The 27202-nt window shown below is 35.3% G+C and overlaps 1 protein-coding gene across 1 annotated transcript in view; it reads left to right on the top strand.

Annotated features, from left to right (window-relative positions):
* The window catches only part of Foxp2 (forkhead box P2), a 437066-nt gene that overhangs the window by 309517 nt on the left and 100347 nt on the right, over positions 1-27202 (top strand). The window contains exon 5 of the mRNA XM_090333180.1: positions 12565-12639. Within this exon, the coding sequence (XP_090189306.1) occupies positions 12565-12639 (75 nt within the window). The remainder of the gene's footprint in view (positions 1-12564; positions 12640-27202) is intronic.

Below are 27202 nucleotides of genomic sequence, written 5' to 3' on the forward strand. Positions count from 1 at the left end.
TCATTTGCTTGTATTTCTGATAAGGCTGGTGAGAAATACACTTCAGAAAACCTTTGAATAAGAGTTTCTTCTGGTTTGATGCTTAGTTTGCCTCTATAAGATGACAATATTTCCTCTCATAAAGATTCAGTGAAGGGGCTGGGAGCAGGACCTAGTGATAGAGTGCTTACCTAGCATGCAGGAAGCCCTGGGTTTGATTCTTCAGACCACATATACAGAAAAAGCAGGAAGCAGTGCTGTGGCTCAAGTGGCAGAGTGCTAACCTTGAGCAAAATGTGTCCAAGGTCAGTGCCCAAGCCCCAAGTTTAAACACTAGGACTGGCAAAAAAATTCAGTTAATATTAGTATTCATATATTTTTAAGGTTTTGCAAAGAAAACGCTTTCAAGAAACATGTTGAATATTACATAATAAGTTATTTCTCACTATGGTATTTTGTTCTTCATAAGTTATTTTTACTGGTGTTTTAAATTATTATCTTTAAATAGTTTTACAAAGGGGTTACAAAGTTAACATGTAAGTTCATTAGTGCAATGTATATTAATCAGTATGACCCCTCTCACCATTCTTTACCATCTCTTTCAAATCTGCCCACTTATTTTATGGCCATGTAAATTTTTGAAAATGTACATTAAGCCAAATTTTTCTATTTTAAAAATATTAAGTTTCTACTGTAAGTGCTTGGATTCAACCTTATGTTCATATATATTCTTGAACAATAGATTATATCGTATACATGTTTATTTGTTTCTTTGAAATAGGAAAGGGAATGGAGGAAAACAAGATGATTTGGAGGGGGTGGGGGAGGGAAATGGGGACAATAACGAGAGGGGGTATCAATGTGTGAGAAGTAATGCATCTACTGCCTGACGAATATAACTGTAACCCACTATACATTATCCTTACAATGAAAATAAATAACTAAAAATTCTAAAATTGATTTTATTCTCAGATTCTTGATTTGAAATAGTCACAGTGTAGACTGACTCAATATTGGAAGCCTGTATAATATGCCATGTTCCAGCCATCCTGAAAGCCATTTCAATAGATTCTGTACTCTGGCATTTGTTTTAGAAATAATGGCATGCAAATGTGGTTTAACATCTGCACTATGTCTCTTAATCCTAACTAGGCATTTTCTATTAGATGCAGTCTGAAAAATCACATTAAGAAAAATATATCATCTGTGAAATTATATTCTGAATGCCCCAAATAGCAAAGAAAGGGACAGCATCCAGTTAAATCTAGTCCAGTATTCCCTTTTCATGGTCTTCTAATTTTAAATATTCATTTCCATTTCTAAACCAAATTGAACTGAGAATATTTGTTTTCCAGTTTTTTCTAATTTAAGTTTACCACAAAAAATTCTCAAAATAAGTATGCACTACACTGTTTAAGTCACTTTCTTACTTTTTGCTAGGCAACATAAAATTTTAGTTTATCCTTATACCTCTAAGAACCATATATTTCAGATAAGAAATTTTAGTATTCTGTCTCAAAAAATAAGTTTTTCACGAATTGACTTTAAGTATAAAATAGCTCACTAATACACTTAAGGGATTTGTTGAAGAATAATAAAGAATAACTTTATGTAAAGAAACAGCTGGGTGCTGGTGGCTACGTATATAATCCTAGCTACTCAGGAGGCTGAGACCTAAGGATCACAGTGCAAAGCCATTTCGGGCACAAAAGTCCATAAGTCTCTTATTTCCAATTAACTGCCAGAAAACGAGAAGTGGCATTGTGACTCAGGTGATAGAGGGCTAGCCTTGAGCTGAAGAGCTCAGGGACAGTGCCCAGGCCCAGAGTTCCAAGCCCCACAATAAGGGAAGAAAGGACAATACGACTTCATATAAATAGTGTAGTAACTTACAATGAAAAAGAGCCAATGTGATAAAGGCTTATTCCTGTCATGCAAGCCACTCAGAAGGCATATCCTGGGAGGCTTGTGATTTGAGGATAGCTTTGGCAAAGTTTATGAAACACCTTTTTAACCAGTGATAAATATGTCCTGGTGGTATGTTCTTGTAATTTCAGCCGTTTGGCAACCATAGGAAGATCACAGTCCAGCCTAGCCTGGTCAAAATGACACCTGATTCATAAAATAACAAAAGCAAAAAGGACTGGAGACTTGGCTCAAGTAGAACTCCTAGCAAGCAAAAAGCTCTGGGTTCAAACCAACATGCTGAAAATGTTTGTTGTCATTACTCAGTTCTTTCTTCAGTTTTACACTAAGAGAATTCTACCTCAAATTTTTTATTTTTTGAACATTTATACTTAAAGAGAAAAGATAGGTGATACACATTTAATAATACATTTCACCATCAGCAAGGAGAAATCTGAAGCGCATAAAGACCATTTTGTTTTACATCAAATTGTGGAAGATTTGTATTCGGTGGTGACTGTTCCTTTTGCAGTAATAAAGTCTTTTAATTCAGGGCCTTATATGTGTTAGGCAAGCATTATATAACTTGAACCATATCAAAAAATGTTTTTATTTTGTTTCTGAAACAGGGACTTAATAAGATTGCCTAGGCTGGTCTTGAGCTTGTAAACCCCTGCCTCTGCCCCCCAGGTCACTAGGATTACAGAAATACATCACCACATCTGGCTTTCATGGATATCAGCTTGAAGTTCAGTTCCTGTTCTCCTCTTTCCTCATCGTTTACACTACCCTCCTTTCATGGTTTCTCATTCCCTGACTCCATTACACTGGCTGGCTGGTCTCTGAATGAACTAGGATACAAAGACCGTCAGGTTTTCATGCAGTCTTCTCTTTTAATCTCAGTCTCCTTCACTTAATACTATCCATTTATTTTTGTTCTTTTTAAAAAGACTTTACTATTTCCTGTCAACCATATAAGTGTCCCTTCTCTGTTCTTCTATAACACCCTGTTTATACATGTGTTATACACTTAAAAGAGCCATCTTGTACTTTATCTTTCGAATTTCATCACATACTTGTGGGGTTCATCTTTGTTTCTAGATTTTTAATCCAGTGAGTGGCATTTTGTAATATTTGCAGATGTGAAATGGCAGTTTGTCCATTTTATCTACTGCATAATTTTTTCTTTTCTTCTCCTCTCCAAATGTACATAAGAAACTCAGCTTCCTTTTCATTTTCCAAAGTTCTTAATATATTCTCTTGAACAAAGAAAGCACAACCAATAAGCAAACATCCAAGAGCCCATCAGTACTTCTGAAGGAAATATCTATTGACTGCTGTCTTTACTTCCTCTCCAAAATAATAACCTCATCACTTGTGAGAGCACTGCATGCAGCTTTGTATTCCAGTGACTTTGGGAACATGAAAGTTACTTGATTGACTTCCCTGGGGGTTTGGAGATGTCTATGTGCTTAGTGAACAGGTGTAGGTCTCATCTTCTAAAACAACAGCCAGGTCAGCTACCCCTAGTTGATTTCAGCCTGACCTATGGAGACAGCCACGCTCTCTGGGTGAGAAGTGTCCATATCCTTTCTATTCTTGGATCCTCTGCTGAGATTTCTAACAAGGGTGCCAATTAGTGCCAGTTATGATGGCAGCTTTCTGAAGTGAATAAGAAGAGGATTGACTAAAAACAGGGTGAAAGAGCTGATCTGACACCATTGTATTTTTTAAAATCTTTATTAATTTCTCAACATTTTCAATCATTCAAATTATTATTATTATTATTAATATTATTATTATTATTATTATTGAGTAGTTGTCCAAAGAGGTTTCAAGTTCAGTTATCAGGTTGTGAATACAAAGAATTTCTTTAAATCTTAAAAAATTGAATTCTTATTTCAGGAATACTGTAAGTTTATATTTTATGCTTTTTTTATCCAATGAAAGTAATACATATATTGGCTTGTGCTTACCAGGTAAAAGAAAATATATTGTTTGCAAAAGTGTACACACTTAATTCTTGATGAAAATAAGGATGACAATTATAAATTTTCAAAATTGATTGCATTATAAATAGACATACTCTTAAAAATTCCTATGAAAATCCTAAGAAATTCCCATTCTGAGCTATAGCACTATTTCCTTTTTCTATTTACACCTACTCTTCACTGCCACCTTCATCAATCTGGATGTCTCCCTGATGTAACTTGAGCCCAGTACCTGAGTATAACCTTTGGGATACATGCTAATCTGTATCATCTTCTCTGACCCATTCATCTCTCATTGTTGTTTTTCTTTAAAAAAAAAAAACTACTGTTCCCAAGGAAAGTATTGCATGTTCTTGTAGAAAGTCATATTATCAAGCAGTGTTACATGTCTGGCTTCAGTTTAACCTCCTTTTCTATCAAGCAATGTTTCACTGGTCTTTGCACACCTTACTTTACCTCCTGCTATAACTGGTCCCAGCTTTCATTGCATCCGTAAAACTCCTGCCTCATACCCTTTATATTTCTCGAATTCAACTTCTGTCTCAGACAGTGAGAGTTTTCTGTCTTTAAAAACAAAATCATCAATTGAAACTAAATCATGGGTCTGCATTAGGTTTATAACATCCAACTTCTTTTCCACCAATGGTAAACATTTAAAACGAATGCTTATGTTCCTACTTTCATTTCTTCCTCATTACAGTGTGGTTTCAGTGATGTTCTCTTTAGCCTTCTCCAGCAGCTCTGTTGACTATCACTGATATACGAGTTTTGTTCAGCTTTCCCACTTCTGGACTATGTGGAGACATTTGAGACTCATGACACCACTTTTACCCTTATATGTCTTCACATCTGTTTATAATTTTCCCAGTTCAATTTTCCATTTTTAAAAATCAGTATTGCTAAGTTCTTGCTTGTACATTATCACCACTAGGGGTGTATATTTTAAAATAAATAAAAACCCTGTCCTGGGGCCGGGAGTTTGGCCTAGTGGTAGAGTACTTGGCTAGCATGCACAAAGACCCAGATTCAAGTACTTGATACCATATGCATAGAAAAAAGCCAGAAGTGGTGCTGAGGCTCAAGTGGTAGAGCTCTAGCCTTGAGAAATTTGAAGGACAATACTTAGGCCCTGATCTCAAGCCCAAGATTGGCAAAAAAGAGAGAAAGAAAGAAAGAAAGAAAGAAAGAAAGAAAGAAAGAAAGAAAGAAAGAAAGAAGAAAAGGAGGAGGAGAAGGATGAGGAGGAGGAGGAGGAGAAAGAGGAAGAAGAAGAAGAAGAAGAAGAAGAAGAAGAAGAAGAAGAAGAAGAAGAAGAAGAAGAAGAAGAAGGTCTCTTCTACTGAGGCTCAATTATTTAAATTAAATTATTTAAGTTAAAATTATTAAATTAGAGGGTCCAGGAGGTTGGCCTAGTGGTAGAGTGATTGCCAACCTTGCACGAAGACCTGAGTTTGAGTCCTCGGTACCCCATACATAGAAAAAAAGCAGAAAGTGGTGCTGTGGTTCAAGTGGTAGAATTCTGTCTTTGAGAAAGCCCAAAGATAGTGCTTAGGCCCCGAGCTCAAGGCCCAGGACTGGCAAAAGAAAATTATTTAATTAGAAATCTAGGAAGGCATCCCAGTATCCAAATATACACATAAATCCAGGGGAGGGGGAACCTTAGCTCAAGTTTAGAACAACTTTCTTAGACTACCACATTGTCTGAACTTACCTGCTCACTATACTGTTACCACTGTGGAGGGAGATGATTCACAGGTATCTATCTGTAGGTCTTCTCTTGATCCTAAACTTAAGGCTTTATATTCAAAGAACTGTTAGAAATGTCTGCCTAGGTGCTCTGCTGTCACCTCTAGGTTTTTATTTCCAAATGAAGCAAATTTCCCTCAGTTCTTAAACATTTCCTTTGTACTGTCTTATATTGCTTGGACTTTCCCAGTCTGCTCTTCTTGTCCCCTCACCATCACTCTTCGCTGGTTCTTTCAGTCTCCAAATTCAGTAACATTGTCATCTTCAAAAGGAGAATCATTCTCTCACTTTACTGCTGTTGATTTGTCCATACTGTAAGTCATTGTCTGAGGAAATTTTCACAGCTTAAGTTGTCCATCAGTGCAGTGTCCTTACCTTCCTTACCACCCATTTACATTAGTAGACTTGACAGAGAATCTCTTTGTGTTGATTATAGAACTCTTCATAACACCAGGCTTTCCAGCTTCATCCTCATCAGTTTTCCCCAGATCCACTGCATTCCTACTGAATCAAGACTCATCACATTTCTTGGGCACAATCCTACACTCCTTTTCTTCTCATTTCCATTGGTCAAATTGTAAATTCCTACTCCTTTTCTTTTAATGTAGTCAAAGAGGTACTCCTTCAGTAATCTCTGTCTTTCACACACACACACACACACACACACACATACACACACACACACAAGCATGAACACACACACACACACACACACACACACACACACACACACACACACGAAATCTCAGCTTCCAATTGAGATCCAAAATTTAAGAGGAGAAAGTATTTTGATTTTCACATGCTAATCAAAATTCAGTATTTTCTTGTGTAATGAAAGGTGGCAACAAACCACAGCAGTATTAACACTAAGAGTCTGTCACCAATAGAAATCCCAGCTATTTCCCTCTCATTACATTAACAAAAAAACATGTAGCAATATTATTTATGCTCACCACTACTTCAAAACTACAGTGGTACTTAAGCCTGACACTTTCATTTTACCTAATACATTAATAAGAAAACATTTTACAAATGTGGCTTTAAACATAATTTGGAAACTGATCTCAGAATGATGGATTTTTAAGAATTCCCTCCTCATTTTTTTATTTTCTGAAACTAGTTTTTTTATTAGAAGACTATGTCAGATTTCTATCAAATTTCTAAATTAATGGAAGATGCAATTAACCATTCAAACAAAATAAAAGCTCCTCAAGTTCCTGCACTTGAAAATGGTGCATATTTTGTAATACCATAATGTGTGAGGTTGGTCACTATAGTGAGGACATAGAGACAATTTTCATTCATTTTTATTTCCCCATGGTTAGTATAGTTTATAGCACTTAGCAGGTATGAGAAAGTGTTACTTGAATATAGTATAGTATAGTATAATATAGTATAGTATAGTGTAGTATAATATGTCTAGTCTATAGGATATGTAATAAATGCATGTATTTTGAAAAATTATTTTTTAGTACCTAGACTTCCTTCTCCATTAAGAATTATTATTTAACAGCCACATCATGTTTTCCTTATATTGGAAGAGTTTTGTAGTCTATGTGTGCCAGACAGGAATTAAGAATTAAGACCAAGCTTCTTTCCTCCAAATTAAAAAGAGAAATTCTTAAGGAATGTGTTCAAATGAGTTTGCTGACCGGGAGTTCTGGAATATATGGTGCCAGTGTGTGTGTGTGTGTGTGTGTGTGTGTGTGTGTGTGTGTGTGTGTGTGTGTGTGTGACAGAGAGAGAGAGAGAGAGAAACTGAAATTATAGATGTGTACCAGGATTCCTACTTCTTCATGATGAACTCCAAAACTGTATCAAGTACTTGGACCCTCTTTGCATTCTCAAAATGTTTTTTCCTTTTTACAAATTGTATTCTATTGTCAGGGTGATGTCTGAGGGGTACAGTTACATTCATAAGGTGGTGAGCATTGTTATCCCTTCCCGTGTTATTCTTGACACAGTTCTCTTTGTTTAGAACTGGTCAGCTTTCATCTGTTTTGCAGAGATGAGCTAGGGAAGGATGAAATGGTGTGATTGTGGAAAGTCCTTCAGTCTCACCCTGGTACAACCCAATGACTACAGTATTGTTGGGACAATTTCCACCACTTACAACGAATAACTAAAAGCCTGGCAATCTACCAAAAAGAAAAAATAGCTACAGGGACAAATGAAACATTTTTGTTATTGTTTTAAAGTTTTTATTAGTTTTATAACATGCAAAAGTACTCCACCTTCTGAAATTTTTTTTCTTTAAATATTTTTTTACTTTCAGCATGGAGCCAGTATGCATCCATTAATAATAGTGTGAAATCTCAAATTGTCTGAAACCCAGTTTTTTTGTTTTTTGTTTTTTGTTTTTTGCCAGTCCTGGGCTTGAGCTCAGGGTCTGAGCACTGTCCTTGGACTTTCTCAAGGCTAGAACTCTACCACTTGAGTCTCAGCACCACTTCTAGCTTTTTCTATATATGTAGTACCAAGGAATCAAACCCAGGTCTTCGTGCATGCTAGGCAAGCACTTTAACCAGTAGGCCAAACTCCCGGCCTGAAACCCAGTTTTTTAAACACATAAAAGATTGAGCTAATCTCAAGTTTTCACTTAAGGAATTTTTGTTTGTGAAGGAGGATTAAATTTACTTCTTGATGAAAAATGCAGCTTGAGTAATTTTATAAGTTATACTATTTTTACAAATCATTGCACTTTGCAACTGAATACAAACCCAATCACCAATTTCTTGTTTGACTCTGCCAAGTTTCTAAAGAGAAAAAAGTCATTTCATGTGAAAGAGACTTTAATTTGCATTGTGAAGACTAATAATAGAATATAGATATGTATTTCAAAACAAAGTGCAGGGTAGGAGTTTTTGCATCCTTTCAAGTATATAACATATAGTAGGACTTCATTGTTTATTTTTAGAAATTTGAGTGCTTCTCTGTATCAATAATAATAGCTAATAAATATTAAGCACATTGCTAAAAATATAGCATTAGTTGTACCAGCATGGTTTAGTATGTAACATTCTTGTTATCCCTCATATAGAGAAAGTAGAGTCAAGGTAAAGTACAGCACGCCTTTTAAATACAGCATTTTGGAGGCCAAAACAGGAAAATCATTAGTCCATCCTGGGCTCTACTGCAAGACCTGAGTAGGGAGGGGAAGATGGAGTAGGAGATGTGGAAAGGGAGAAGAAAAGAGAAGGGGGAGAAGAAAGAAAGGGAGAGTGAGAAAGGGAAAGGGAGCCAAGTAAAGCAAAGTATCTTGATCAAGGTTTTATAAACTAGTAGTCAGTGTTGAGTAGGGATCTGAACCCCAGCAGACTGTCTCCAGAGCCAAAATTTTTATTTTGTACATTTAATGACTTATTCTTTATAATTTTAATGGAAAATTATAGTGGTCCATATTTAATGGGAGAACGATTCTTTCTGAAGTTACTGTTGAAAGCTCATTCGAGAACATTGTCCTGGCCTTTTCACTGTTGAAAGGTTCCTTGGTACTTATTTGAAACAGATGCAAACACTTAAAACATCCATTCAAATTGTTCCTCCCTGTGATTTGTTGGACTATGTCAGGTTGCCTCCAGGAGACTCATTTCTAAGTGACTGTCTGATTGCATTTGTCTTTCTGCTCCTTTATAAACCTGCAGCTTCATGGCTGTGTTAAAGCCTGGCTGGTCAGGGGTTTGTGAGACTCTCTTGCCAACATTCTGTCTCCGCATGTTGTAGAAGCATTAGGGCAGTTGTAAGTAGAAACTGCATGGGTTTCTTAGAGCAGTTTCTTAACTGAATCTGTTGGCAGAATTGATGACTGGCTAATGGTTGCTCAGTGTATTTTCACACACTTTTAACTCCCGGAGTTGTCCACTGAGAGTTATTTAAAAGTCTTTGCCTTTCTGTTATTTTTCTTCAGTAAACTTAATACCCCCTTGACCTTCCCTGCTCACAAGTTGTGCTTTTTTTTCTCTTTATTTTTACTGCTTCTTTAACCCCTTTTATTGTTTAATTGTGATATTTAAGTTGCATGCAAAATAAGGATAGGAGAAAGTAACACAACCCCACAGTCATGGACAACTCTCTCTCTCTCTCTCTTTCTCCCTCTCTCTCTGTCGCTCTCTGTTGCTCTCTCTCTCTGTCGCTCTCTGTTGCTCTCTCTCTCTCTCTCTCTCTCTCTCTCTCTCTCTCTCTCTCTCTCTTTCCTATAATGATAAATTAATGGTTGTTTAATGTACTTTATTTCTCCTATGGTATAATATTTTGTTTAATTAAAGTTGGTACTCAAGTAAACAAAGATATGCTTTAGAGTATCAGAAATTTGAAGAAAATAGTCTTTGAACCAATCAATGTATTAAGTAATCTCTGTTTTGATGCATAAGGTCCTTTACTGTCTTTATTTATAAATTTATAACACCAGTAGCTCCCTATTGGTCAGTTAAAATCACATTTGGTGAATGTTTAAGGAAAGAAAGAAAGAAAGAAAGAAAGAAGATTCTGCATTTCAGTTATCCTTGGATTTAGTGACATGATGCTAAGTCAGATAGGCTAAGAAAAAGAGATATTCTCACAATGAAGCCTCAATATATTTTCATCAGACAGCTCCAAAACTGTATAAGAAATCCCATAAAATCTTTCTTTTAATGAACTCCTTTTGATGTATGGCCATCTGTAGATGGCATTTATGTAGACAATCTTCTATGTTGTCATACAGTTTTGTTTATATCACACAAAAATCTCAAGGCTGAAACTGGGAGCAGTGGCTCAGGGCTGTAATCCTGGTGACTCAGGAGGCTGAGATCTGAAGATCCCGATTCAAAGCCAGCCTGGGCACTAAAGAACCACCAGAAAACTGGAAATGGTGCTGTTGCTCAAGGGGTAGGTCAGTAGCCTTGAGCTGAAATGCTCAGGCACAGCGGCCAGGCCCAGAGTTCAAGCCGCAGACCAACAACAACAACAAAATCTCAAGGCCTGAGACTTCCTCTCTCTATATTTTCCCTTCCTGACCATAACTGGGAATGCAAATTCTCAACATCTCAGCATTTGTAGTTCATCTGGGGGGCATAAATTTGAATATTGTATTCAACTTGGATGAAAGAGGATAAAGTGATGCTTCTCATTTATAGAACTTCATTTTCAGTATTAAATGTAAATAGTGTCTGAGCAGCTTTGGAGTTCACATGACTTGGTTTTGGTGTTCTGTGGGTAAGCATCTGTCTGTGAGCTTTTTAAATTTGTTCTTGGTGGTGATGGTCTGGTTTATTGTTCCCTTGTTACAGTATGAACCAGCATCTTCTTTTTAAGGATACTATGACCTTGTTAAATAGCGATCCAAAAATTGTGTGGCTTGTTTTGATTTTAACCAAAGTTACAGCTGCCTAGCTGTAAAGCAGTCACTTTCTCTTATTATGACTAGTTCTTCAACTTGTACTGTTTTAAATTGCCTGCAATTAGCATATTTCAACCTTATTTTTAGGTTTAAATTGCAGTGTGAGAGTGTACTCTCCTCTTAGCTAATTAGTGCTATCAAGGAACAGTAGGTTACCTCATTAGTACCATGTGCATTTAATTAAAGAAGAGAAAATTGGAGTTAACCTCATAGTTAATATTTTCACAGAGTGCTACAATGCCAACACCTTCAATTGGAGTCACACCCCTGTGTATCTAATTATGCACTGATGCCAAATAAGGTTAGCAAGGGTACCACAAGGCTGTTGACAAAATAATTTAGATGAAAATGTGTTTGTTGGATTCTGACAGTAAAATACAACTTGATCATTTTCCCTGTAGTCCTCATCTGCCAGCATCAGGTGACATGTTCCTTCATAAGAAACAGAAGGCACAGGATATTTTGGAAGCCATTTCTGCTGTCTGAATTAATGTTTCTCTAAGCTTAAAAAAAGCGGCATATAGTCATGTAAAGCATATACAATCCAGTTCTTAAACAGAGCCCTTGAACTTCAGAGATATATTTGAAAAGAATTATTTATAAGATGTAATATTTACATGCATCAAACCACTACAAATACTCCCTGACACCCTTACTACGTCCCTCCTTGCTTTTCTTCTTTCCTAGTATAGTTATAATTTCCCCTGTGTGTCTTATGAATGGGGATCATCCTTTCATATCATACTTGAACTCTAAGGATATGTTGTCACATGGTCTATTCAAATGCATTGTAATCCTTTTGCCCTTCAGACAAAATCTTTGAAATGTCTAATACTACTTAGGTGAAAAATGACATTCCATGTCATTTATCAATAAATAATCACTTCGCTGCTAGAGATAAAAATGCAAACTATATGTTTGAGTATATAGAGTAGATTTTTATGTAAATGGCAAAATTCAACAGGTTTTCCCTAATATTAGGGAGTATAGCTCCATATACTTAGATACATTTTAGTGGGAATAATGCAATATAGCAATGCATACCAGGAAAGTTCAGTTAAAAAGTTTGTTGGGATGGTTCTCACATTTCATTGAATGGTAGGATTTATGTTCATTGGTATAGATATAGTGGACTAAAATCTAGAGGTAAGCTTTTTCCAAATTAAATGAAGATAATTTAATTTAAAGGACAAACATAATCCCACAGTCTAACAATTGCAGTGCCATTCAAATCTATAGAAATATTATGACAATTGTCCTTAATTCTAGTTTAGAACTTGAAAGACTCACAAGAGAGTACCATCAAAAAGAGCAGGACACTTTTTAGTCATTAGTTAATTCATTATGATTCAAGTATTCAAGTTCACAACAGTCCATTTACTCCTATTTCTTAAAACCTATGCAATATATACTGTGTGACAAAGCTGGAATAGTCTCCTTTGTGTTGAATCTTATAAGATAGTGATCCCCCAAATTAATTTTTTAAATGATCATGTAGATTATTAGTGTAAATCTTAAAACTGGGGTTAAAAAAAGCCAACTCCTGATTCTCTTTGTTTAATCTAGGAATTGCTTCCAGAAACAAAATTGTGTGTGTGTGGCCACTCTTCTGGTGATGAGCATCCTCACAACACATTTGCAGTAAGTTGCATGGGGGCAATTCAAAAGTCAACTGCTAAGCACAAGTCATGACCCAACCCCTCCAATCAGATTACCTGTGATTTTTCTATGACCCCATCGAGGCATTTGGAGCCCACAATCAACTGATGATGGTTAATGATCAGATGCAGATGCAATTGGTAGATTTTCTGTTACCTCTTATGTTCTCAATTCAATTACATATCATCAAATATACAGTAAGTTTCTGTTACTTTATGACATTGAAAACAACCTGATACATATAAAGCACCAGTACACTTTTCTTGAATTTTAAGAGGCATTAGATGCAAAGTGCTAATAATATATGGAGAAAATGAATGGAGATTATAGACTGAGCCAATATTTTAGGGAAAAATCACTGCTTCTTGATTTAAAAATTATATAAATATGCTGTGTATGTGTCTGTGTGTGTGTGTGCACATTCTATCATTAGAATTAAACTTGTATCTTTGGACTATAATATCATTGAGAATTGTTTTGGTGATGTAGTACTAGTTAGTATTGGAGATTAATAGTAGTTCTGAATTGTTCACAAATTTATAAGCAGAGCAAATTTATGTTTTTGTTTAGCGTGGGTCTTTTCTATATTCCTCAAAACTTTTTAAAATATATAAGTCATGTATTTTTATATAATTTTTATTTGTTCCCTTGTGAACTAATGAATTGACTTATTCTATTAAGAATATTCCAGGGCCAGGAGTTTGGCCTAGTGGTTAAAGTGCTTGCCTAGCATGCATGAAGACCTGGGTTCGATTCCTTTGTACCACATACATAGAAAAAAAGCCAGAAGTGGTACTGAGGCTCAAGTGGTAGAGCCCTCGCCTTGAGAAAATCCAAGGACAGTGCTCAGGCCCTGAGCTCAAGCCCAAAGACTGGCAAAAAAAAAAAAAAAAAAAAGAATATTCCAAAATAGATTCTCAACACTTACTTTTTACTTCTTGTATGTTTCTTGTATGTATTTTCTAATTAGAAATGATAGAATACATTACAACATTTCTTAAAATAAATAATGAATACCATATTATAGTTTTAAAACAGGTAATTTTTTGGGGGCCGGGGGTTTGGCCTAGTGGTTAAAGTGCTTGCCTAGCATGCATGAAGACCCGGGTTCGATTCCTTGGTACCACATACATAGAAAAAAGCCGGAAGTGGTGCTGAAGCTCAAGTGGTAGAGCTCTAGCCTTGAGAAAAGTCCAAGGACAGTGCTCAGGCCCTGAGCTCAAGCCCAGGACTGGCAAAAAAAAAAAAACAGGTAATTTTTTTGATAAAAATTATATACAAATAATATGTAATGCCATTATTTGTGGTAAATATGAGATTTTTTAGGTATTCACTGATATTCAATGCCCAGGCCCTGAGTTCAAGCCCCACGACTGGCAAAAAAAAAACTATTAAAAATCAACTTAAAAAACGAGTTTACTGGATTATAGGTCATTCCAATTAAACATCGACCATATTTATTCTATCTCCCAGAATTCTTTAATGTTTCATAATTTCCTACTGGCTGCTTCATTTTGGAGGGGGTCATGATGATGTTTAAGAATTTCCTTTCTCTTTGAAATTCTTTACAAAAATCTTAGCAAAAATATTCTGTACTATGGGCTTTAAGAGCCCTAGAATTAATGCTAAGCAAATTATCTGCTCATTCTCCTCATGCTCTCAATTTATAAGGATTAGAACATCCACAAACCTCCCTCATAGAATGGCATGGAGATTAAATATGATATCCTTCAAAAGTTCTTTACCTGATGACCAACACACACTAAGTATGTAATAGATATTGAATGCATGTGTAGCATTTTTATATACCAATTTGGACCAAAAAAAAACCCCACAGGCAATTCTGCTTGAAATCACTTAATATATGTTTACTATTAATTCTAACATAGTTATTGGACATTGCATCATAGTTAAGACAACTGGAGGCATTCTCCCCCCCACACGTAGGATTTTTAAAAAAATATCTACTAATTAAAGAGCAAAAGTGACTAATTCACTCAACAAAAGCATAGTTATCCAAACCCATTACATTATTCAAGAGGAGGAGACAGAACTCTGCCTTGTCACACTCTTGCTCTAGTGTCTTTCCAGCAGCCAAGAGTTGTAGCTGAAAAGTGAGGGAAAATGATTACCCCTCAGGAGCAGAATTAGAAATTACAGGGGCAATATTTTCTTGCTTCCTTTAAATTATAAATGAATTGCATCCACATTCAATTACAATGGGAGGATAGTTGACCAGTAATGAATTTTTTTTAACTTTTATTGTCAGGGTAATGTATAGAGGGGTTACAGTTACATTCAGCATATAGTAGGTACATTACTTCTCATACATTGATACCCTTCTCATGTTTTTGTCCCCTTTGCCCTCCACCATTCACCTCCCAATAATCTTGTTTTCCCCCTTTCCCTTCCCTATTTTAAATAAACAAACAGATATACAATATACCAGGTAACAAAGTCAGATACAGTAACCATATGAGATTAACCACAAGTGCAAAAAAAGGGAAGAGAAATAACAGTACATTAAGAACAACAACCACACAAGATAAAGGTCTTGTTTCCATAATCCTAGAGCTCATTTCATTTAGTCTAATCCTATATGACCTTCTGTACCTAGGTTTTGAGCTATTGAATCCTCTGCTAAGAGAGTCCTAGATGTGTACTCATTACAAATGAGGGAAACCATTGAGCCTATGTTCCTTTGGGTCTGGCTTACTTCACTTAATATTATATTGTCCAAGACTTTCCATTTCCTTACAAAAGATGGCAGCATGGAATTCCATTGTGTATAAGTACCACATCTTTTTGATCCAATCTAGTGAGGGGCATGTGGGTTGGTTCCATGTCGTTGCTATGGTAAATAATGCTGCAATAAACATCGTTGTGTTAGTGGCTTTAGTATGACCTTGTTTCTGGACATTTGGGTAAATGCCAAGGAGTGTGATTGCTGGGTCACAAGGAGCTATATGTTTAGAGGTAAAAGCAGATACCCTGAAAACCTTACAAGTAGGCATAGGTGATATACTACGCCTCCTTGGCATAGGTCGAAATTTTCTTAATAAAGACCCAGAAACACGATAAATAGAGTTTAGACAAATGGGACTGCATTAAACTGGGGAGCTTCTGTATGGCAAAGGACATAGCCCACAGAATGGGAGAAGATCTTCAGTAGCACAAAAGACAAGGGTCTCATATCTAAAACATACCTAGACCTAAAAAAAAAAATTGAATCTCTCAAAAGCAAATCCTCAAAGAAACAACCATCCCATTAAAAGGTGGGCTAAAGATTTAAAGAGAGACTTCTCTGAAGAGGAAATAAGAATGGCCTATATACCTATGAAGAAATGCTTCACATCCCTGGCCATAAAAGAAATGCAAATCAAAACAAATTTAAGATTCCACCTCCCTCTAATTAGAATGGCCATGATCAAGAAATATGGTAACAACAGATGCTGGCGGGGATGTGGCCAGGTGGGATCACTACTACTCTGTTGGTGGGAGTGTAAACTCGTTAAACCACTGTGGAAAGCAGTATGATGGTTCCTCAAAAGACTAAACACAGAGCTCCCAGTAATGATGTTTTTATTTTGGAGCATTTTTTTTATAAAAACCTCCCCGTACATTTTAATGCTTTACATAAGACATAGATAAGTCACAGAAACATGACATTTTGTGAAGCACTACAATTACATTTGCTATTTCACTGGTTTTTGATTTGTTTTGTTCTTTCTTGGTCGTGGGACTTGATGGGCCTGGGTGCAGTCCATGAGCTCTTCAGTTAACCTTGAGGAAAAAGCCCAAGGACAGTGCTCAGGTTCTGAGTTCAAGCCCCAAAAGTGGAAAAAATAATAATAATTAATAATAAAGATGTTAGTACTATCATTCTTCAGTAGGAAAGAGAACTTAGCATAATAAAATATTTCAAGTGCAGTTCATCTGATTTCATTAGTGTCCTAAACATATAATATGTATGACCTGATTTAGGACTATTTATAAAAGAAAACTTTCCAGATGCTTCTGGACAGAATAAAGGCTTTGGATTTTAAAGCCTAGACTGACATTTGAACACAACTTCTTGATTCATCTTTTTCTTTTTTTAGTAAAATTTAGAAGAGTAGTTAAATATTCTATACACATTTCTCAACCAGGCTATGGCTCCTGTGGCTCAGTTGGTTCTAGTGACCTATCAAGAGTGATTGACTCTTGCCTTGTATTTTATCACAATATTTGAGATCGCTGTGAGTTCTATTGATGTTGACTCTACAGAGGACCAGGAGCAGAGCTTTCTCAATGGAAGCTCCTCTTTGAAATTTATAATGAATAATTTACTCCCCTTGATGATTCACCAAGCATTATTAGTATGGCAGAAATCAGGACCTGATGAAAGGATTATTTATTTAGTAATCTAGTTTGTTGTTAATATATTTTTCATCAAATAAATTGATACATGCACTAGAATATGTATGTGGTAATATTGTGAATTTATGGAGCCTATTAGGATACCTTGTATTTTTTCCTTTCACGTTTAGAGTTATTTGTGAAGAGCTCTTAGTAATAGTCTTTATACATATGAAACATAATCTGAATTACCTAATAACAGTCCACTCAATAGTTCTTTTTATGCTTCCCAACCTTACTTTAGAAAATGCACATTCCTTTCGAAAATCTATATTCTATACTAGTTATTCTTCTGTCCATCGTTCATTTGCATAGCCAAAAGCCATGGAAAACAAGTCATTTTACCTTGAAGTATTCACTGTTTATTTACACATAAAAATACAAACACATGCATTTTGGTGACCTATTGTGCAAAATAATTTGGCTGAATTAATTTTTTCTTGAATGCTATTTGCAATTCATTCTTGTGAATATCATCAAAGTGAAACATTTGAAAAGTTCATTAGGAACATGAATTTTATTTACCATGCACAGAATGAACAAATTATATAGTGAAAAATTATCACTAGCATGATCCATTGAGCAAAATATTCACGTCAAAGGATATTTGCAAATAGTTGAACTTTTCATTTTTTAATTCACAAAGCTTGTCATGGAACATTGACTTTGAAACTTAAACTTGAGCCTATATGCTTTAAATCTTTAGTCAATGGAGTGTATACCACTTATTGATATCATAATTATTTATATGCTAATCATGTGTTGTATAATATATACAAAAGTAACAGCAATTTACCTTCAATTGGTCATATTTTGCATATTAATATGTAATTTAAATAAATGCATAAAAATATAGATAATATAGAAAATAAAATAACAAGTTAATGATTTCAAGGTAGAATTTCACTCACATTTTCTGGCACAGAACATTGTGAAATTTTTATTACAGCCATATTTCTCAACTTCTATTCTTTGAGTCACAATTTCCATCCAACTAGCTCTCCTCTTTTTTTGTCTTAAGAAAAAAATTATAAGATAATTGGCAATATTGTGGAGTTTAGCCTTCAAATCCAGCCACCATCCTCAAAAAATAATGACAAAGAAAGCCCAGGCTACTTAACATTTTTGAATTTTAACCAGTAATAGCTAGCAAAATATTGAGTACTCTCAACTATGCCATATTACATTTTTTTCTTATCTATTTGTAACCTACTCATGTTTGTCCTATTTATCAAATAGAGTTTATCCAAAGGCAACTCAATCACTATTATACAAATCTACGTTTTTTTAACCAGTGTAGTCCACATTAATTAATTCTTCTTTTGATCTGTATTTCTATACAAGATCCAACACATGTTTTTGAAATTAATCCTATACAAATTCAACTCTATTAAGCTCATGTTTATTGAGCATATGCTATTGTAATGCTCAGAAAACTTTGAAGGAAAATGATGAATAACCACCTACGTTGGAGAAGTTCATATTATGAAGATGAAAAATGAGTAACTTGGAACTAAAAAAAATGTGTAAACCGTAAAGACAGTTTTAATCAATTTACTGGAAAATATGTTAGTGGAAATTGTTTACTCAAAGCAAAGATTTAAAAGAAAAAAATCTATTGGTACACATAGTTTCTCAGTATTTTTCTTTTTAGCTTAATTTTAAGTTCATAACCAAACTGATATAGTAGTGCTACAGGAATTTTCCATATGCACTAGACACTGGCTATTCACAGGCATAATGTTCCTATTAAAGAAATGTTGTAAACACTCAGGGCATGAGGATTTCAATACTGTGTTCATAGTTCTCCACTGAAATTATGCCACCTTTTAGCACATCTTAAATTTTACTTTCACACTTTAATTAAGCAACTTACGTGTTATTTTTGGTTTGGAGGATTATCATAACTTTTATTTATTTTTTGGACATCATAATATATTATTACAAAATTAAGATCAATGAAATACTCAAAAAATCACACAATGATTGAAATACAATTGATAATATCATGGGATCGGCCTAGAGTACTCTCTGCATCAACTGAGTAGCACAATATTTGCATAGGAAATATAGATTATTTTGTATTTAATTTTTTGGATATTTGCTAATTTTTTACCCTAGTTGGCCAAAATAATATGTAATAAATTCCTGATTAAGGCAGGCATTTTGTATTGACTACATCCATAGCCTTACATTACCAACATCCCCTCCAAAGTGGTATATTTCTTATTGCTGATGAAATATGTTTACGAACTATTGTGACACAGAGTCTATAGTTTACATTAGGGTTCATTCTTGCTGTCTTTCCTTCCATGTTTTTAGCCAAAAATATAATTATAAGATTTTACCTTATATTTTCACTCTCCTAAACATCTGTTTGTGCTCTACCTCTTAACTTTATCTCTCTTCTACATCTTGGTAAGCACACTGAAGGAAAGGTACACATCTAAGATGTTTAACAATCTCACAGGCTGAAGTGTGGTTGTGAATGCTTGAGAGAAACAGGAAGAAAGTTATGAAGGTTGGCAAGAGTATTTTCAACAGAACAGAATATACTCTGTCATAGTGACTCGAATGATAATTGAGAAGGTACATGTAGAAATGACACGTAATCAATAGTACTCTTTGGAGAAATGTTTTGATATGGTGGGATTATGGCTTAAGAGAAAATCCAAATTGAGGAAGGTCTAAGTAGGAGGAGACAATGAAGATGAAAAGATTAAATACAATGGAGAAAAGAATAAAACTTGAAATGAGTTCTGATGGATGAAAGAATAGAGAGTGAGACTCCCAAGGGTAAAGATGGGGAAACGCAGTTTAGTTTTTTTTTTTTTTTTTTACTGGTCCTGGCACTTGAACTCAGGGCCTGCACAGTGTTCCTGAGACTCTCGGTAGCTGAAGGCAAGCATTCTACCACTTGAGCCACAGCACCACTTCTGGCATTTTCTGTGTATATGGTACTGAGGAATGGAATCCAGGGCTTCATGCATGCTAGGCAAACACTCTACTACTAAACCATTCTCTTGGCCTGGGAAAGGCATTCTTAAAATGAATAGAATCTCCCACTTTAACTGAACTCATTTTCAGGATGAGTGAACTCATTATTAAACATCTCCACTTTATATTATTTGCCAAAACCTGTTCAAACCTGTGATTACCATTCTACCCAAATTTGAACTTTGTATCCGATTTTAGAAATTACTAAGGCCAACACAAATTTTCTAAAAAAGGGAAGACCATGATTATAATTGTTATAATTCTCTACATGTGACAGTTTTACTCTCATCATATTTATTCCACTTGTTGATACTATGGACTAAAAGAATAATCTAATTATAGTTAAAAGTTAGCAACTGTTTTTCATAAAAGACTAATAATAGAGCCATATTGAATTTTTTCCTTTCCTTAGATAGTTAAAATAGATTAGTACAAATCTGAAGAACATTAATTATATTATGAAACATTTAGATACATTAAGACTGAACTTTTTCAATAATTGGTTAATTTTTGGTAATTAATAAAGTGAAGATTTTCACACTTATAAAAACCTTTTAGTGAAAACAGAACATGTTTAAAGTGAAATCTATGCAGAAATATTATGATCATCTTTTTTATTATATTGTCAGTTTTAAATAGTTAAGAGCTATCTGTAAACCAGCCAATAAAATTTCCATTGGACATACATTAACCTCTTAAATCTTATTTACTATTATACATATTTTTTGTGAAAATAAGATGCATTTGACATTCTTAAACAAAAAGCTATCAATTATATCTATTCAAAAGTGTTGAACTAAAGGAAAATAAAATAGATATTTTCTCTTGGAGGATAGTTCAGAATTTCCCTTTATCATATACCCTTCTGGTACTTCTGTCACCTCTGCATCTAACACCTTGCTTTCTAGCCATCCCGACCCCAAGTTCCTTTTATATTTTGTTCATGTGATCATTTCATTGGCTTTACTCACAGCCTTCTCCTCTATAAATAAACATTTGTCTAAGTGATTGCTGGAATGGCCTAAGAAATATATTCAGGGTTAGTTGATGGCTCAGCACAATAAAGTATTCCTCCTAGAAAACGAAATGCACACTCGCAGCAGATAATGTTTCTGTTTCACAGAGTAGACAGCAAACAATAGAATTTCAGGAACTGGTTATTTACATTTGGCAGTATATACTGTCCAAATATTTATATGGCTTCTGAGCAAGTAGCTCCTATATTATTTGGGACAAAAATCATTCATGCTAACCTTCTAACTAGAGTTCTTTTCCTTTTTGAAGAAGCTTTTGTAAGTGATTTACTTTGTTTATATATTTTGTCATTTTCTTAATGTTTTGATCACTACATGGGACATGTCAGATTTTGTGAGGCTATCCACTGGCACTATGAAAGAAGCCTACATCTTACACTATAGCCATTCTGTTCAGCAATTTTCGTTATGCTCCTTTACACTTAATTTTTCTTTCAAGGTAACCTAAAAATAAATCTGTTTAGAATCATATTCTGGCAAGTGACTAAGTCAAGATTAATACTTAAATTTACTCAACTCTATATTTCCTTCTTGGTAGCATTCCATCTGTGGGATGTACTAATTTACTCTTCTATGAACATCATTTGCTGTTCAAAAATTTCCCCTCCCCTACCCACTAGAAGAATATTTGTCTGAATGGTCTTTTCTTGAATACTTGAGTCTGTTGTTCTCCATCTCCTATAATCTAGGCATTTTCAGTACTAAAGGATTTGACAATTACTAGGCAATGCTCCAATCCATGCTCTCAGAAATTTGATGATTAAAAAAAAATTCTGACCCAAACTTTCTATGTTTTTCCTATCAGTTTATATTTCCTTGTTTCCTTGAACCAACATTTTTCTCTCATTATACATTCTCTTGTGTTGACAGTTAAAAACTTACTTGGCATCTGTGAGTCTGAGCTATTTTTCTAAAATCTCCTCCTCCTGTCATGCATCTTATTAGTCTCCCTATTTTTAACTACTCTCAAAAATAATCAAATATTCACTCTTCCCTAAATATGTCTATTTTTTTTCTGCCTGTGTGCCTTGCTCTGCTTCTTCTCTGCTACCTAGGGTAAAAGAGTACAGAGAGCTCCACCATGTTCCCACTAAGTTATTTTTCCCTTGCCACCACAAAATCCACAGTATATACATTTATTTGTTTATTTGAAATACAGAAGGAAAGGTGAAAAACAAGATGATTGAGAGGGAGTTGGGGTGAAGGAAGTAGGAGAAAACCATGGGAAGGGGTATGAATTTTCAAGAAGTAATGTACCCACTGCCTGAAAAATGCAAATGCAACCCCTTTGTACACCAACCTGACAATAAAATACAAGAAAAAGAAAAGAAAAGAAAAAGACTCCATCCACCCCTGTCATGTTTATAGCTAGAATACGATTATTTGGGGGACAAATTATCTTATTTGTCCATGTTACACAATGAGAAATGAACATATGTGTTTCTACCACAGTGTCTGACAAAAAGTAGAATATTTAAACAGCAAATTTTTGTGTTTGTTTCTGTGCAATTTTGCTTTCTTCTGCCATTTATAAGATTTAATTTAAGTGCTTCTGCATAGAATTAGGAGGGGAGCAAAGTTTTGAGTGGAAATATATTAGTAAGCAATACTTAAAAAGTATTTGATCCTCTAATGGTGAATTTATCTTTCTTAGTGGCCAAAGCAAAGTTCTGAGCTTAATGAAGATTCTTGGAAACAATGAGACATTAAGGAATGAGTGGAAATTTAATTAATTTTGCCAGACTTCAACTGTGCTTTCCAATTTTGGTAGTGATTGGGGCCATATTTTTTGAGCTCTTACTAAAATTTTAAAGTTTCATTATTTCATAATAATTCTCTAGCTTGAATATTTGTGACTGATTCAATTTGGTATACACTGTTACTATTGTCAGGTCATAAAAATGTGTATCCCTACCAACTTCTCTAATTTAGAATTAGTTAAGATTAGGAAACATTCATTCCAGAGTCTTTCCATAGAAAGTGTATTTCAACTGGGCCTGATGGCCTTGCCACTGAGGAGGCTGAGGTCTGAGGATCAAAATTCAAAGCCAGTCCAGGCACAAAAGTACCTGAGACTCTTACCTCCAATAAACCTCTAGAAAATGAGAAGTGGAGTTTGGCTCCAGGAGGTAGCCTTGAACTGAAGAGCTCAGGGACAGTGCCTAGGTGGAATTCAAGCCCCATGAACGCCCCCCCCCCAAAAGTGTATTTCATGAGAAATCCTAAATCTTCTCTGAATTTGTGAGAAATCAGAACCTGAGGTGTACCGTGGGCCTGTTTAATTAAAATCTACATTTTTTCCAGTCCTGGGACTTGAACTGAGGGCCTTGGCACTGTCCTTGGGAATTCTGAAGGCTGGTGCTCTACCACTTTAGCCACAGCACCATTTCCAGCCTTTTCTGTGTATGTAGTACTGAGGAATTGAACCCAGGGCTACATTCATGCTAGGCAAGTACTTTACCACTAGGCCACACTCAGGGCCCCTAAAATCTACATTTTTAAAAGATATTTAGTTTATTTGCTCATTAAAGTTTAAGAAAACACTGTTGTAAGTCATATGTAGTAGGAACAATGTATTAGCTTGCTTTAAGATGTGTGTGTATATGAGTACATTTTTTTTGGGGGGGGGGCAGTCCTGGGCTTGAGCTCAGGGCCTGAGCACTGTCCTTGGACTTTCTCAAGGCTAGAACTCTACCACTTGAGCCTCAGCACCACTTCCAGCTTTTTCTATATATGTGGTACCAAGGAATCGAACTAGGGTCTTCGTGCATGCTAGGCAAGCACTTTAACCACTAAGCCAAACTCCCGGCCCCATGAGTACATATTTTAATGGGTTATAAGATAATGTGCAAATAAATGTGTGTGTAATTTACAGAGATTCTTTGGCTTGCCATAATGTTTAATGTGATCATTAAAACCCTAGGAAAAATAGAATCTTATGGTCTGAATGATATGTAACATACTTTTAAACTTTATTTTCCTGTGTATACATATAAGAGAAACTTCAGAAAAAAACTAGAGTAAATTCTGTTTGAAAGTACAATAATTTCAACAATACAATATTGTTGAAGTTTTTCATCACAGGGCAACAAACCTGTTTGATTCTTCACCTGATTACTTATAAACAATAATTAAACTGAGGTACGTTTACTTAGTAGTTTAAAGTTAACAAACATTATATACGAGTCTCTGATACATCATATAAGTATTTCTGAAAAAATATTATTTTTGGAATATAGAGATAGTAAAAAGATTTGCTATAATGGAAGTTACTAGAATTATTTTCAGTGGTGTTTTCTCATCTAAGATTGCATCTATATATGTATATATATACATATATATATACCTTATTACAATTTGTTAAATGACAATTTATGAGATAGTGATTCTAGCTTATGCTTTACATATGCACATGCATGTAACATTATTTGCATCTTATACTTAATATGAAATTGTCACCGTGACTTCTTTCCTTCCTTAATATTAAAAATATAACCCAAAGATATTCTGCCTGTAAGTGGAGCTATCATGAAAATTTAAAGTCATGATCTGGGCCAAATATTACAAGAAAGAGCTTTGCCATTTTAATGTGTGGTGCAGCCAACCATATAGTCTTCTATTCCTTGGGCCTGACTCTCCAAACTGTGCATTAAAGACTAGAAAGGCCCTCACAGGATTATATTGATACAGGCTTTCTCCAGACTGCCTACAAGCTACTTAAAGGGCCCTGTATTAACTTGGCAGGCCTGATCCTTGGGGAGGATATAAGTAACTGGGACACGCCCTACTGTGGTTCTTCTCATATGCAGATATATGCAAAAAAAAGTTAGAGCTGTTTGAGACCTCTGAAAATTCTTCTTTGACAGTAGAATAAACACTATCTCACAACAGAATTCTATGAGACAATTGAGTATGACCATATAGTAGAATATGATAAGAGTTAGCTTTGGTTTGCTTGACAAGAGAGAAACAAGATAAATGAACATCTAAGAAGTGGATGTTGGGTAGACCTGGGTGGTGTTATTGGCTACATAGGATATGCCAATTGGACAAAGAACTAAAGTACAATCTGTTTTCCCCCTCAATGATAATATGATTATGCTACATACTTTTTATAGGGAACTCAGATTCAGCAATTTCAGTGACAAAAAGAAAATAGCCTTCAAAGTTAATACCTATTCTTCTATTTTTTTTTACTATATTAACACAGTACTTTTTCTCTCAATCTTTTTTCTTCTCAAACCATTCCACTAATCACCCTTTTTAGCTCTCCAAATGATCTCCTAAAAATACTGCTTTGTACTCAGTAATTTCCAGACTAAAATAGAGGAAATTAAATTCCATTACACTCTAAGTGAATGCTTAATGTATATAGAGCCAGGTGTTGGACATTAATTACTTTGACCGTTGTTGCACATTCACCTAAATAATCTAACTGATGTAAGTCTTTAAATGATTGATTTACTGAGTTTTTAAATGCTTACTATTAATCTGTATTGATCAATCCAGTTAGCATTTGAACATTTGTCTATAATTCAGTATTAAGTAATTGTAGTTTATCTACTCTGTCATATTTTAAGACCAATCTAGTGATGATAGTGGTGTTTTGTGTGTGCATGTGTGTGTGTGTGTGTGTGTGTGTGTGTGTGTGTGTGCTACTTTTGTGTGACCTGGGACTTGAATTCAGGGCACTGTCCTTTGGCTTTCTCAAGGCTAGGACTCTACCACATGAGCCATAACACTTCTGGCCTTTTCTGTGTATGTGGTAACCAAGGAATCAAACCTATGGCTTAGTGCATGCTAGGCAAGCATACTACCACTAGGCTACATTCCTGGCCCAGGATAGTGTATTTTTGACAATAGTTTTAGAAAATTATTACAGTGGTGCTTGTATTGAATTACCTCCCACTGTGTTGTATTTGGTTATATTTTAAGTATAGGATATTGTGTGTGTGTGTGTGTGTGTGTGTGTGTGTGTGTGTGTATGTGTGTGTATGACAGTACTGGGGCTTGAACTCAGGGCCCAATCACTGTCCTTAAGTTTTTGTGCTCAAGGCTAGTGCTCTACCACTTAGGTCACAGCTCTGCTTTTCGCTTTTTTTGGGTGCTTAATTGCAAATAAGAGTCTGATTGCCTTTTAGCTGGCTTTGAACAGAGATTTACCCAGCATAATGAGTAAAACTGCAGGCATGAGACACTAGTGTCCTTGAACACTTTTTGCTCAAGAGTAGCACCCTGCTATTTGAGCCACAGCATCACTTTTCGCTTTTTCTGAGTGCGTGGTACAGAGGAATCTAATCCAGGGCTTCGTGCATGCTAGGCTTTGCTCCTGCCGCCCCCCACTTTCTTTTTTTTATTTTGGTGTTGGTACTGGGGATTGAACTCAGGGCATAGGTGATATCCCTTAGCCTCTTTTACTTAAGGTTGTACTTAAGGCTGGCTCTCTACTATTTGAGCTACAGCCCCTCTTCTAGATGTTTTAAAACTATGATCTCTAACTAGTTCAGATATAGCTGATATAAATAAAAATTGTTGGGCACTATTGTCTGTCTCATGCCTGTAATCCAAATTACTTGGGATCTCTGTTCAAGGCCAGCCAAAAGGCTGTCAGATTCTTATTTATAACTAAGCACCAAAGAAGCCAAAAGCAAAGCTGTGACTTATGTGCTAGAGCACTAACTGAAGGAGAAGGGCAATGAAAAAATAGTAAAACAAGGACAAAAGGTCAACTGCTGTAATAGCAATAATCATAAGGTACTAGGTTGGAAATGAACTTCACAACTTTTTTTTTTTTGGAGGGGTGGTGAGACGTGGGATGGGAAAGTGGGAGAAAAACAAGGGTGGAGGTAACAATGCTGCTGGACAGGACATGTTCTCATTACCTCATTTGTGTAACTATAACAAAATGAAACTAAATGTAAAACAAATTTTAGGAGATTTGGGAAAAACAAAAACAAGAACTCACTGATTCTTATATCATGAAAAAGATATATGAATCTGTTTACAAGATTGGAGAAATGTTTTTATTTTTTTTCCTAGTCCTGGGCTTGAACTCGGCCTGGGCACTGTCCTTGGGCTTTCTCAAGGCTAGTGCTCTTACCACTTTAGCTGCAGCA

The sequence above is a fragment of the Megascapheus bottae genome, chromosome 5 (genome assembly GCF_031878675.1).
Source record: "Megascapheus bottae isolate mThoBot1 chromosome 5, mThoBot2.hap1, whole genome shotgun sequence".
Lineage (NCBI taxonomy): Eukaryota > Metazoa > Chordata > Mammalia > Rodentia > Geomyidae > Megascapheus > Megascapheus bottae.